This window comes from Bos mutus, chromosome 13 (genome assembly GCF_027580195.1).
Source record: "Bos mutus isolate GX-2022 chromosome 13, NWIPB_WYAK_1.1, whole genome shotgun sequence".
Lineage (NCBI taxonomy): Eukaryota > Metazoa > Chordata > Mammalia > Artiodactyla > Bovidae > Bos > Bos mutus.
The window spans coordinates 6,568,693-6,583,202 of NC_091629.1; the positions used below are offsets into that span (position 1 = coordinate 6,568,693).

General features: G+C 47.6%; 1 protein-coding gene across 2 annotated transcripts in view; it reads right to left on the minus strand.

Moving 5' to 3' along the window:
- Nucleotides 1-539: 539 nt before the first annotated feature.
- Nucleotides 540-14,510, minus strand: part of CCNY (cyclin Y) — a 109,960-nt gene continuing 95,989 nt past the window's right edge. For both annotated transcript variants that reach the window (XM_070380943.1, XM_070380944.1), the window contains exons 5-10: nucleotides 13,661-13,696; nucleotides 11,872-11,929; nucleotides 11,660-11,779; nucleotides 6,963-7,129; nucleotides 3,362-3,524; nucleotides 540-2,732 (exon numbers count right to left, since the gene is read on the minus strand). In XM_070380943.1, coding sequence (XP_070237044.1) covers nucleotides 2,616-2,732; nucleotides 3,362-3,524; nucleotides 6,963-7,129; nucleotides 11,660-11,779; nucleotides 11,872-11,929; nucleotides 13,661-13,696 — 661 coding nt within the window. In that variant the 3' untranslated portion in view covers nucleotides 540-2,615. The remainder of the gene's footprint in view (nucleotides 2,733-3,361; nucleotides 3,525-6,962; nucleotides 7,130-11,659; nucleotides 11,780-11,871; nucleotides 11,930-13,660; nucleotides 13,697-14,510) is intronic.

Sequence of the window (14,510 nt, forward strand, 5' to 3'; positions counted from 1 at the left end):
GCAATAAATTGTGTGGTTTTCTTCACCCTTCATTAATGAAAACTGCCCGTTCAAAAACTACACTAAGACAATGTATTCCTAAATAGCAATCCGGCTTTAATTGTAGGGCATGAACCACCTTGCAAACAAATTACATCACGATGATTTATCAATAGGTACTGTACTGGGTGTTGTTGGGCTTTTTTTTTTTTTTTTTTTGCAAACTTAGAACAAACCAGAGAATGTAATGTTTAAGTCTTCTTCATCATGTAGAAAAATAAACCCAACCTAAATTACCTTCATGTCAAGGGATCCATTCTGCAAAAGCAAAACTGAAATCTACACTTACAACAGAGTTTTAAAAATCCTCAGTGCAAGAAACATAACCAATTAATACAGATCAATGCTCAGGAATATGGAAAATTTTCCTATACAGAGGTAGAATCCAGTGCACAAGGCTAAAACAATATTCAATAGTCTAAGCAAGACCGAGTCAGGCTTTACGGAATCCACTTTAAGTCAGCAGACTGTATGCACATACATACAATAAATAGACTATACAATTTTTTAAAGTAGTTTAATAAACTCCACAAAATAATAGCAGATGCATTGAAATATTTACATAATTCAATTTTCAAATCTCTCATTCAAATGAAAGGGATAAAAATAAGATGTCTGCTTGAAAGGCAGCAAAACCTCTTTCCTGAAATGGATCGGTAAAGTAAGATACTCTACATGGGAGGAACTAATTTATTTGAGAGGTATTCATAGTCAGCTAAGAAAATATGTCCCTTTTTAAGCTATATAGTTTAGGGAATATAAAATGTTATTTTCTACATTTTTGGGGGGTCTCTATTTCATGTTCTAAATCCAAATCTTACTTGAAGAGAGCAGCTGATTTTGGAACCCATATGGAGTATACTGATACACAGTTACAATGGAAAGATAATTAACTTTTCATGTTCCACTTGTTTGCTTTTGAAAGTTTAAGCCAGAAAGAATCTAACAGTATTTCTGGCCCACACAGTTGGGTTTACACATGCTACAAACTTCAGGGCCATCTGAGTAGCACTGGCCTTTGTGTTCTTGGGCTGCTTGGCTGTTTCTGAGTCCCTCCCACTAACAAAGCATGTCTCCTCAGGGGCAGGCATGTCTGGGGAGCAGGTGTATGAGTTCAGGGCACAAGACAAATAACGTAAGATTCCAGAGTTTTCCAAGCTCACACAGGAGGGTGGTAAAACACAGATTTATCTACTGCCATTTGCCTCAAAGACCTGATCAAAGAAAAACTTAGAAACCTCTGTCATTGTGACCCGAGAAAATATGCAAACCCCAAAGCACTGTATGCTTCACTGACCCAGATTCTTAGACTTAACTGTGAGGTTCTGTCATTAACCCTTCAATTTTCCTTGCTACAAAAGCTTTCCATTTGGCCCATAAGGAAATGAAGAAGAGTCAGAAATGAAAAAGGACGGTCATAATTAATGACATGTAAACCTTCACAGCTTTAGTTTCATATAACTTCACTAAGCACCCACAATGAAAATGCAAGTTGTTTTTTATTCAATCATTCTGTGAAAAATACCTCAGTAAATAGGAACATTTTGCCCTTCAGTGATCTTCCATGTGAATACCCACCCCACCCCCTTTTTTTTTAATTTTAGATTTTTAAAAAATTTTTATACAAATAGACTAACTTTGATTTGAAGTAAACATATAAAAGTTGAGAGGAATATTGCTTGCACAATGGACGTGGAAGTAGAGGAGTGGGGTGGGCGGGCGAGGAAGGGGCTGCCCCTCGGGGCAGGCAGAGAGAGAGACCACCGCAGGATCAGAAGGCACAAGCACCCATGTGATCTAGAATGTTCCTGGGGGAGGAGCTGGGGGAAGGGAGTCGTCTGGTTCAGCACTACAGTCAAGCTGATTCCGCCACTGTGGAGAAAACCGGCTAGGATAAAGGTGCGCAGACACGGGACAAGTGCCCCCCTGGAGAGCAAGAAAGCTCAGAAGACAGCTCGCAGGAGTGGTGCAGAGAAACAGCCAGTGCTATTTATTTGGATGTCTGTGCCATGGTGGGTACAAACTATATTCTCTGCTCTGTGGGATCAAAACCAAAACAGAATAAAACAAACAAAAATCCCCCCCAAATCCCCGAGAAGCAGCAAGAAGGAATGCAAGAAGTCTTAACGGGACATACTGATCCGGGTGGGGTGGTGAACGCGGCGCGCGCCTTTAATGCGCATCCAACTTTGTCACCTATGCCGGGCTCTCCTATCAGGTTGGTTCGGCTACTGACCGACGGGGACTTAGGAACCAGGCCAAGCCGCTCCCTGCCTCTATGCGACTTCCCGTCCCTTCCCTGCCTCCTCCAGGGTTAGAGTCTTTTTCCTCCACGAAGGAAGCGCTGACCCGGGGCTGGGAAGGCGTGGACGGGATCCCATGGCACCGACTTCGCGTCCTCGGAGCCCTGCTGCGCGTGCGCGCAGCCCAGAGGCGCTCATCAAGGCAGCCTGGCGGAGCTATGAATTAAAAAGAAAAGGAGAGGGGAAACAAAACAAAACCACCCCACGTCTGTCTTTTCTCGAACTAAAGGAGAAACTGAGGGGTGGCACGGCCTCCGGCAGGGACGCCCACGGTTAGGAGATGATGGCCGGGGACCACCTGGGCAGAGTCAGATTGTCAGCACTTGCTGACCGCTTCCTCGTGGGTCTTCTCAGGTCCTTGTACTTGTCCTCGCAGAGGCGGGAGATGGCCTGAGGGGCAGGAGAGAGACACTCAGATCAGCCCCGGGGCCGGCACCCTGCCCACACTCTCCATCCTTGCAGTGGGCCAGCACCATCCGCGACACTGAGGATGTGCGGGGTGAAGGTGCTGAGGGCCCCGCACCTCCCCTGGAAGACGGCTCTGACCTGTGAGCCTTCTCCTCCCCACACCTGCAGCCGCCAAAGTCGGATGGGAAGAGGCCGGTGCAAGTGCAAAGCCGAGCTATACGTAAGACACAAGTGTCACACAGCTTCACAGCGACGGCCCTAAACCCAGGTCAAGACCAACAACAAGGCTGTGGAGAAAACAGCTTCAAAAAATGAAAAAAGCGGATTCAAACCTTTCTGGATTGCCAATCATAGGGTCATCTGGTATCTTTTCCCTTATAAAAGTGAATGCTGGTTTAAAACGGGTTTTAAAAAACTTATTTGATTTAAAAAACAGAATCAATGCACGTTAAATAAAAACCAGTACTGAGAAGGTTATTAAAAGTATGAGGTTGTACCAATGCAATCCAGGTCATCTGGTCCTTATTTTATGATGACCGGCAATGGCAGAACGAGCCTGAGCACAGAGCTCTGCCGCAGGAGTGTACCCGCGGGACGCTGGTGCCTCTTACCTCCAGCTTGTGGGCCCTCTCCCTGCTCAGGGGCTCCAAGGGGAAGCTCAGGTTGTTGGCTTCCGCCAGAGAACGAAGATCAAAATAATACTTGGCATAAACACTGGAAGGAACGTTGATGTTGAACTGGAGCAATTCAAGGAACTGTCGCTCTAGCTCGTTCCTGCAGAGTAAGACAGAAATGCACAGCTCGGCCGCCGTCCCCACCGCGGACAGCCCAGGCAGGCTGCCGGACACGGAGGCCACAAGACCGCACCCTCCAGGGAGAACAGCCATCTCACTGGCGGCCCGCTTGGACGCAGAGTTGCCATCTCACCACCAAACTGGTGATAAAAGCCAAGCCCATCTGACCCAGTGCCCAGAGGATGAGGCCTGATTAACTGGGATGATCAGCACCAGGAAGTGCTTCAGGGTGACCCCAACACTGAGACCAAGCACATGTGTGTGTGCACACACATACACATGCAGCGGGCTCTGGCCTCACCTCACCACATGAACCATCAGTTCAAACGGGGCAGAAGACACAGTTAGGAGCTGTCAAACAGAGTCCAGTGAGACTGGACGGCTGCCTAGAGGACAGGCCTCCGAGACCCAGAGGATCGCCTTGCGGGGAGGGAAGGGTGGGGAAGCGATGAGCAGCTTCCTCAGGACCATGGGAGTGCAGGAAGGAGACCACCAGTCTCAGCATGCACCCACCTACCCCCCCAAACCCTAAGCCTAACCCATCACCTGCAGGGTCTGTGAGGACCCACAGCTGGGCCACCCATCTGATTTGACAGGTCTAGGTGGGCCCAAGAACATGCATCTCTAGTACGCTCCTGCTGCTGAGCCTTCCCTCCTGCCTTCCCTCCTGGATAACAGTGCCTGGTCCATAAAGGAGCCAATCCCCTTATAGCTGATGAAGGCTGGAACACATTGTAAAACGCCCCCAATAGCAGGCCCACCTCTTGGTAGTCACTGCCGGGGGAAAAGCATCCTCAGGGACAGGTCTGTCTGTCAGCACTGGTCCTGGGCCAGATTCTCAGTTCTAGGCCACCCCCCGGGCAGCACCCTGGACTCACTTCTGTCCTTTAACACAGTCTCCCCTCCTCCTCTCCTCCGAGACAGAAACCGTGACATCTGACTGCAGCCTGGCCCCAGCACAGCACCTGACACACAGGTGGTGCTCAATAATTAGTTATTAATTATTGAATGGAGTGGACCAAGCGTAGCCTGGGTGGAGGGATCAGGGAAAGCTTCCTGGAAGTGACAGCTGAGCTAAGTCTGGGAGGCGGTAGTGGCTGGTTCCCTGACAGCAGCTCCTAGGCAAAAGATAACTGAGGAACCTCAGCAAGTTGTTATCGAAGGCCTGAGAGCTTTGGAGGGAAAGATCAAGACATCGAATTCAGTTCATCTAATCAGAAGGGCTGCTTCCATGCAGCTTTGAGGAAGAAGTTAAGCCCCAAATGTATATGTGATGTCAAAATTTACACTTCTAATGACTTTTATTTATGCCTGCTTTAAGTCAGACTTAGGAGATCATCCTGTGAAATAACAAGAATCCAGGTAAGATCTTAACAAGACTTGGGAGCTGCCTGTGGACACACTGCCACCTAGTGGCCAAGTGGTGACACTGCAGCTCCCATTCTCCAATGCCAGGAAGAAAAACCAGTGAGAGAGCCAGGAAGCTATTCCCACCCCAGATGGTATCTAGACACCACTGCCTTTTGTTGAGGGTATAACCAGGATTAAAGTCTAGAGGAATCTGGTTTCTAACAAGGCGGCAGTTTCCCCAGGTTCCTTAAGGGAAAAACAGCCCTTCTGAATATTTATTTTTTTAATGTTTCTGTTTATGTTGTGGGGGAAATAAAGATTTTAGAATGGCTGTGTTTTCAAACTAGGGCAATATTTAGAAAATAAAAATAATTCCCCAAATTTGAATTTCCAAACAATAGCAGTACCTCCTCCAGGGATACCTGACAGCTTGTTACATGATAAATCATCAGAAAACTAAGTGATGCAGAGGGAATGGGCTTAATGGATTTGCTACTCTCAAGGGGGTGTGTGTGTGTGTGTGTGTGTGTGTGTGCATTTAGTTGCTCAGTCGTGTCTGACTCTGCATCCCCATCAACTTTAGCCCGCCTGGCTCCTTGTCTATGGGATTCTCCAGATAAGAATACTAGAGTGGGTTGCCATTTCCTTCTCCAGGGAATCTTCCCCAGGACATCGAACCTGAGTCTCTTTCGTCTCCTGCACTGGCAGGTGGATTCTTTACCATTAGCACCACCTGGGAAGCCTAATTACCAGTATATAGTTCTGATGTAAAAATTTATAATAAATAAATTCAAGTGAATAAACCAAAACATTTCCGAAGTATTTGTTGCATTAGGTCATCACTGTAAAGAAACCCAGTTGATTGATGCCACTTAGCAACTTTCGAATGGGGCTCTACAATGAAAGAAAGTTGTTTTCATCACCTCATGGCCTATCGACTTTTCTAGAAAAATGAGCCCACTTTAAAGACCAGCTATTAAGGGGCAATCCCACTCCTCGGCACAGACTCCAAAGAACAGAGAGTAGGGCCTCAGGGAGGAATTTGCACACTGGAGTTCACGTTTACAGCAGAGTTACTCAGAGCAGCCAAAAGGTGGAAGGGACCAACTTACGGTCTGTATGACGATTCTCTTAATAACTGTTTTCAGCTTGAAATAAAATCAAGACTTTAAAAAATTTTTTAATTTTCTAATTCTTGCTATCAAAGACTTCATATTTTTCTTACTTTTTAAGGATAAAGAATGACAGGTGCAGGAAAGAGTCTTACTGGTCTGTAGTAGGAAAAGGCTCTGTGGCAAAAGATGCAAGAACATAAACAAGTGTCCCCAGGGCAGCAAAAAGAGGGGGGATGCCCAGCCAGCCAGCAACCGGAGGAAGGGGCAGGTAGGGTCCAAGGACATGGATGGGGTCTGGGACACAGTGGAACCTCCTCTAGCAAGAAGCGGCTGTCCGGCTTGAGGAAACCAGACAAACAAGGTGAGAAACACGTCAGTAAGAACTGGGTCAGCAGTGCAGAAGTTCATCCTGATTGTTTCCAAAGCAGCTCCTTTCGTCCTGACCCCACTTCCTGTACATCCAGCCCCAGGGACCCCAGGCCTCGGGCTGCAGGTGAACCCAGAACGGTGCCCTGAGAGAGGAGTGGCCCAACCGGGAAGCACAGGAGGACCCTGAGGGACAGAAAGTTCATGTGAAGCCAAGTGAACTTGCAACACGTGTCAAAAAGCAGTGATAATCTTCTTTCTGAAACTGAACAGAGGCAGGGAGCATTTTAGCCTGTCTGCTGCCTGTCGTCAGTCTGCAGTGAGTACAGAGTGGGGATGAACCCCACCGCAGACGGGGAGCAGAAAGGTAAAGGAAGGTTCCCTGGAACATGGTTTCAGAGACTAGATTCATAAGCCAGAAAGCTTGTCCCAGTACCCATCTGGACCCACAGGACAAGACGCACAGGTTTTTGTAAATCCTATCCGCAACCGTGTCCTTGCTCAGCCAGCTCACAATAGATGCACAGCCATGGTCACTCACTCCTCCCTGTGCACGTCCACACGGGGGCGCCCCCGCCCACACTCACATGTCCTCCACCGTGATGTCCTTCAGGATCTGGCAGTAGTCCACGTTCCACACCGCCTGGTCATCCCACACCTTGGAGGCCAGCAGGATGGCCCCCAGAACAATCCGCTTCCAGTTGGCTGGACAGATGTCAATCTCTGCGTATGTGAGAAGCCGTTCGAGGTACACCTGGAAGACACGGCCACACCAGCACCCTTCAGCCCTAAGCCACAGACAGAGGGAGGGTCAAGGGCTCCCTCCCAAGCCCGGCAGCCAGTCTGTGCGGCCTGTGGTCTGTGAACGGGGGCCCAGGTGGAGAAGCCCAGGGAAGCTGACCAGGGCCAGCACCTTGTCTGCCTCTGCCACTCAAACAGGAGCTCTCTGCCTCTGAGATGAGGGCTGGCACTCAGCTGTCTGCTAAGTCAGTAAACAGACAAGTGATGATGGTTCTTTTGCTTAAAACATTTCATTCTGCTTCCAGTGCTTTACTAATGAAAAGTCAGTTCTTTCCATCTTAAAAAGCAGGATTTTTATGGATGATCTCAGATACCAAGTACTCCTCAGACCGGATGAGGGGCACAGTATGAAAGACAAAATAAAAATCATGAGAAAGAAATTATTAATATAATCACAAAGACAAAATAGCCATACCCAATGAGCTGCCAAGAGGCCCTAAGTTTCCTGAGAGGTGATGAAACGGGAAGCCATCATGTCCACCTTACTGCCCCACCCTGGTCCAGTGACCCAGCCCTGCCACCGTTGGCTGCGTCTCTCCCCAGGCAGGGCAGCTGCCCTCCTCCGGTCTCTCCCCCGAGGAAGCCAAGTCCCCTGAGGACCACGCCCAGGCCTCACTCCCACCATGTGCCCAGCACTCAGCACGCTGCTGGTTCAGGGAGCGGCCCCCACGTGCTGGCCTCAGGGACACAGGGCCCTGCAGGAAGGACGCTCTGGATGTGGAATGCGGCTACAGGAGAGCAGGTCTAGGGAGGCCTGAGTGGATGAGATGACCACAGCAATGGCATTCAGGAAGGAGCCGCGGTCAGAAGCAGGCGGGAAACTCAGGCCCTGGATTTAGAGACAGGTGCGGGGGGAATGGGGGGTCAGAGGAGACCACTCAGGGAAGAGCCAGTCCCCTCTGCGGTGCTCAGCACTAAACATCTGAGAGGCCTTCAGAGAGGCCTCTGGGGTCACGACACGTGCCTGCCAACCGTGCTCTATGGACCTTCGGGGCGCTTCCAACGTCCCTCAGGGACAGAACAGCACTGGGCTGTGACAACCACTGGTGAAGAAACGTGGGTCACTCAGCAGAGGTCAGTCATCTTTTCCATTGTACAGATTTTAGTTTTTAATGGCATTTATTACATTCAAGGAGCAGGAAGAGTAAGCTAATGTTTTAGATCATTATTTTTGTGTGAAAACTGAAATCCTTCAGCGAGAGATCCAGGCCAGGCTGAGGGGAAATTTAATTAGACACCGACCTCAGGAGCCCAGACTACATGTATGTTACAAAGGTTGATGACTAACTCTTCTTATTCCACCAAGAAAAGAATTTTTTAAATGTGCCACAAAACTGTACTAGGAGCAGAAAACTGAGGCTGGATCTAACTCCAGATTTTTTGAAGCAATCATTATGGACACTCTTCAACCAGATCCCTAAGACGCTACTCCTTTATATAAAGGAGCTATGTAAACCTCTCCAAGCTCCCCAATGAAATAGCTTCTTACTGACTCAGTACAAAAAGGTTACTCAAAAAAAAAAAAAAAAGTTACTCAATTTTGTTCTTACTTAACCACAGTAGATATATATTAATAGGTACACTAGGTAACATTTAAAATAATGTTTGGAAAAAAACAAGCCATCTACCACATCTGATATTCCACTAAGATGACCTGGAGAAATTAGATATGATAACACAGTCCATTACCGAGGGGAAGCAGATGTTATGTTTGGGGAGAAGGAATTCATAAAAGCACCACATAATAGCATGCAATTTGGAAGAATTTGCCAAGAAAGCTATATTCAAGGATCAGCTGTAATTTCTTTAGTAAACTCCCACTTGGCTATTTTAATTTTCTGCCAAGTAAAATAATATACGATTGATTTTTTCTGAACACCATTCCCTACACCATTGCTAATAGGACACTGCTGCTCAATTAAATTTTCAGATTTAATTTCCTAAGAAGGACCATCTTGAGAGTCTCTAGAAAATACAGGTTAGTGACCGCTTACAGAGCATTCAGGTGACTGTACAAAATAAAACTGTTCGAAGGCATGGCGTGGGGGAGGAGGAGAGGGAGAAAGTGCACAGTCACGGAGTCCGGGGTGCACGGGACCACACTTCTGAGGATGCTGGGCTTCCCTGTCCATCACTCAGAGCAGCCCCGGGGGGCAGGGAGAAAGTGCACACTCACGGACTCCAGGGTGCACGGGACCACACTTCTGAGGATGCTGGGCTTCCCTGTCCATCACTCAGAGCAGCCCCGGGGGGCAGGGAGAAAGTGCACACTCACGGACTCCAGGGTGCACGGGACCACACTTCTGAGGATGCTGGGCTTCCCTGTCCATCACTCAGAGCAGCCCCGCCCACACTTCTGAGGACGCTGGGCTTCCCTGTCCATCACTCAGAGCAGCCCCGCCCACACTTCTGAGGATGCTGGGTTTCCCCGTCCATCACTCAGAGCAGCCCCACCCACACTTCTGAGGATGCTGGGCTTCCCTGTCCATCACTCAGAGCAGCCCCGGTCCGTGCACTGTAGGCCCTCACCCACAGCTCAGCTGACTGGGCCTCCCGAGCGCTTCCTATTTGCTAATATTTGAGGTAGCTGGATTCCTCACTGGACTTTATCTGAACAGCACTTCTGACCTCGGTAGAAACCACTAATGTGCCCTAAAAAGGGGGGTCTCTGGGGTCAGAATGGATAGATTCCACAGTGGCCTCTTCACCAGAGCACCGGCCTCCGAGAGGCACTTTGGGGCCAAGTGACAGCCCTCAGGGCCGCCAGGGGGGACCCAGCTGAGCTGGCATACCTGGTGCTCCTGGACACGCGCAGCAGCAAGTGGCTGAAGGCTCTAGAAGCGTCTCCCACAGGCAGGCAGCGGTCTGGTTCCCCATGGGGAGCGGGGCAGAGCTAACTGTGGTCCTCCCTGCCTCCTCTGGGCAACGGGCCAGGCCACCAAGGGAAGGCCCAGGAGAAAGGCAGAGAGGGACGCAGCCCGCCAGCCCCAGCCCAGGCCTGCTGTGAAGGGTTGTTGTGAGCCTGGAATGACGGGTGGGACCATCACACGCCGGGCTCGATCGCAACACAGAGTTGGCTGCCTGGGCCAACCAAGCAGACCCCGGAGACTCAGTCTGCAGAGCTGTGCCTGTTGTGAGGGCCCCTGACGCTGCCCACCTGTCAGCTATAGCCAGAGACGCTCATCTCCTGCTAAGCCGCCAGCTGATGTCCCAGGACAAGGGAGGATTTCAGCAGCTCCCACAACTGACAGACACACACCACTCCCACAGCACTCCCAAGACAAACTAACCACCCACGTCTGCTTGGAGACAGGGGAACAAACTACATGTTCTCAACAGAAGTCTCTGCAGAAACTATGTCTTTCACAGGACACAAAGCTTCTTCACGCTGATAAATCCAAACTGGAAGGTGCTACAGGGCAAAGTCAGGTCACCATTTTCTTCAGAACAGAAGGCAAAAAACCCCACCACATCTTGAAACAGGAGCTTCAATAAATCTTTCTTCAGGGCGTCAAATAAGTACTCATTATCTGATTTTCTTCCTCTTCTCCCCCTTTGTCACAATCTCCCTTCATTAAAATGTCAACCCTGCTGCCTGGAGGGGGTTTTTTGAGGACTTGACATCCTTTGGAGGAACAAAGCTGAGCCATAAATATGCTTCTCAGTCATGACCTCAGGGTTTATCAGCAGGCCACATCACCTGAGGAAGACTTGCTGGATGTCTGTTCACCTGTCAGGGGGCAAGTTCCACAAGAGAGGAATTCACAAGCAAACCGGTCACTGTGCCATGAGCTGAGAACAAGGGGCTCTCAGTGTGGCGGAGATGTGGATGGTCCTTACACTCGTCGTCATACCACAGGGTCTCTTCTCAGGGAACTGCATGGGCCCACGGGACAGCCCACGCACTGGCAAGCCCGTTTCTTATCTGAGTGGTGCACAGTGGGAAAGGTCAGTGACAGCGGGCTCCGCTGTCAAAGCTGCTTCCCCAATGAGATCGGAGCTAAATCAACCATCCCTAAGGTTTTAAGAATCTAAGGAAGGTTATAGGTTTTTAACTTGAGTCAATGTGCAGATTATGTCCACGCTGTCTCTGAATGTCTCATGAATGTCTCAGAATGTAAGATGAATGTCTCATCTTACAGACACATATTTACACAAAAATCACAGAGGAGAAGGCAGCAATTACAGCAGTCCTCGCGACGTAGGGAACCAACACCAGAAACCTGGACATCAGTGAGGTGGCCCTGGTCCTTCTCAGCACTGTGGACCCTGCATGGGTCGTTTCAGCTTTCCTGCTTCTGAGTGTGATCTGACAAGGGGCTTTAGGTGGGACTGCGGAACAGACCGCATGCTCTCTTTTGGGAGATTCAGTTGCTATTCTGGATAAAAGACAACCCTGAGGTGGCATTGGGGTTCCCAGGTCTGCAGTGGACACTCCCACCTGCACCCCACTCGATGGCCATGTCATCCTGCGGGCACTCACCAGGGTGACGATGGCACATTCTGCAGTCAGCTGAGCAGCACTGAACAGTGTCCGAACAAACCGGTAAATCTGCTTCTGCTCTGGGTTGTGTTTGTCATAATCTGGTGGCACTTCGGATTTCTGGGGAGGGAGACATTCTCCATGAGTAGCCGCCCCACAGGAGCCACAGAGACATGACTGGACCATACCCTGGGACCCAAGGGGAGGGTTACCGAAAGAGGGTGAAGGTTTTCATCGAAAATATCCAAGAGCATCCTTCCATCTGGGTCCCTGGGGAGGAAAGTAACAGAAAACGGAGTTTCCCTTCTGTAGCAGAGTGCCAGTCAAAATGAAAACAAAATGTATTTTGATTCAACTGTTATTTCAAGAAACAGAGGCAGTACTGTTAAGAGATGCTATTGATTATTCATGAATTATAATTTGCTTTTCTTGGGGACATTACTTAATCACTTTTGAATAGTCCATAAAATAAAGGTTATGAATCCCATTTAGTAAAGTAAAAATCAAAGATTTTCATTTCTTGAGTTTTCAAATGCACCAAATCTAAATTTCTTTAACATCTTATTTCTGAGCAAAGTTTGATGGATCTGTTTAAACTATCACTACGTTGTCAACACAAAAGAAGTCTGAGGGTGAGAATGAACACGCAGCGTGTCCTGGAGATTAGTCTGAAATTCTCACAGCATGCAGCTTAACCACTTCACTAATGAGGGGCTTCACGACTGTATTTTTAAAAAATAATTTAATGTATGTATTTATTTTTGGCCGTGCTGGGTCTTCGCTGAGGCATGGGCTTTTCTCTAGTTGCTGTGCAGGCTTCTCGTTGCGGAGCACAGGCTCTAGGCACGTGGCCGGCAGCAGTTACTGCACGTGTGCTCAGCGGTGGTGGCTCCTGGGCTCCATGGCACAGGCTCAGTAGTTGTGCATGGGCTTAGCCGCGCTGCAGCACTCGAAATCGTCCTGAATCAGGGATCCAACTTGTGTCTCCTGCACTGGCAGGCGGATTCTTTACCACTGTGAGCCATCAGGAAAGCCCCACGACTCAATTTTGAAAAACAACAGGGGCCATGTAGAAAAGTGCACCTGGCTGTTACCAGCCGGTACCCACACAGACCCACTTAAAGGGGCGGCTCTCTCCATGAACGCGGGCAGAGGGGGCGCTGGGCTTGGGGGGCCACGGCCATGTAGAAAAGTGCACCTGGCTGTTACCAGCCGGTACCCACACAGACCCATTTAAAGGGGCGGCTCTCTCCATGAACGCGGGCAGAGGGGGCGCTGGGCTTGGGGGGGCCACACCCCGCTAGTGACGGCTCTGCTTCCACCTGACTTATGTCATTTGAGTGTTGCCTAAAAAATTTTCTTTGGAAACTGCTGCTTTGGTAACAGCAAGTAACGTTCCAATGTCAGTTAGGCTCGCGATTATCAGAAGCTGCAGATGTGCCTCTGCCATGCACCCCCATGGGACACACCAGTTTCTGCTCTATGACTTACTGTCTGCAAAAAGACGAAAGAGAGCTCGGCTGAACAGCTAACTTCTTATATGATTTTTCCATGATTCACTTCTAAAATTAACTGAACTATCTCCAGACTCCCATCAGAAAGGATTGCTACCACCTTAAAAGAGTTTATGACTAACTTTACAACAAAACTGTTTCTATGAACTTCTTTTTCATGTGAAAGCTGTGCACAGAAACTTGTTAAAATATTTTATAAAAGACAGAATGTTTAAGTGAATGACACAGAAAATAAAGTCAAGAGGAGGCTGAATACTGTCAAGAAACTCTGTTCTCCTTTGCTGACTTCCTTTGGTTTCCTCTGACTCAGAAGCAGTTCAGTACTTCTCTGGGAGGTGTGGGTAAACTGTGTTACCTTTACAGATTCTATGAAAGTGAGATAAGAATACAAAACTCAAAGGCTGAGGCAACTAGAACGCAATAGGAAAAATGTCATTGCAGATAAAATGTGATGTTTTCAGCACAAAATTAAACAAAATCCACATACCTGTTTTTGATGTGGTAATATATTGCGAGAGCTACACTGTAAAATAAAATGCAGGAGTTCAGTGTTTCATAAGCATATTCAAGATGTTGCATTTTCTCTGACATTAGTCTGATCATAAGTATTTAGAACTTAAGTAAAACGATCCATCTGAACAGCCCCCATTTAATTCAGAATGCTGATTAACAATATGCACTCTTCAAAGTAAATCAATCAGATATTTATATCCAGCAGTTATTAAATCTTTTCCAGAAACACCAAAACTTTGTGATAGTCAGAAATAAATTTCTCTATCTGAAATTTTAAGCTTTCCTCACTTTATAATATAGTCATTATGCAAAAATTAAGTGATTAAATTAAACTCCTCTAAAGGTCTCCCAATTCAGCACCTGCTATTTTAGGCAATCAGTGGTTTCTTTATAACTGCCAGAAAAATGTGAATATTACCCACAGTGGTTTATCATTTTTTCTCTTAAAATCAATAACCTATTGGCAATCTGCCTAACTTATTCATTCATCTGCTGAAATGGTACTTACCTCTTATTTGTAATACCTTATAGTTTAATACCTTAATATTTCATTTTACATTTTAAAAGAATTTAATGAAGACATTCCCATCCCCTGAATTTTCAAGTACTGTTTCTCTGATTATAAAATGAGATATATTCATATTGTAGAAATTTTTGGAAAATAAAGTATACAGAAAATAATTCCTCTGCCCAAAGATGATTACTACCAGCTTGAGATATAGAGACATCTATTCCTAGTTACCTATAAATTATGTGTGTAAGCAAGCAGGCTGGCATCCCACTTTCATCCTCATTAACAAGTTTCTTACCATTAAAATGTTACT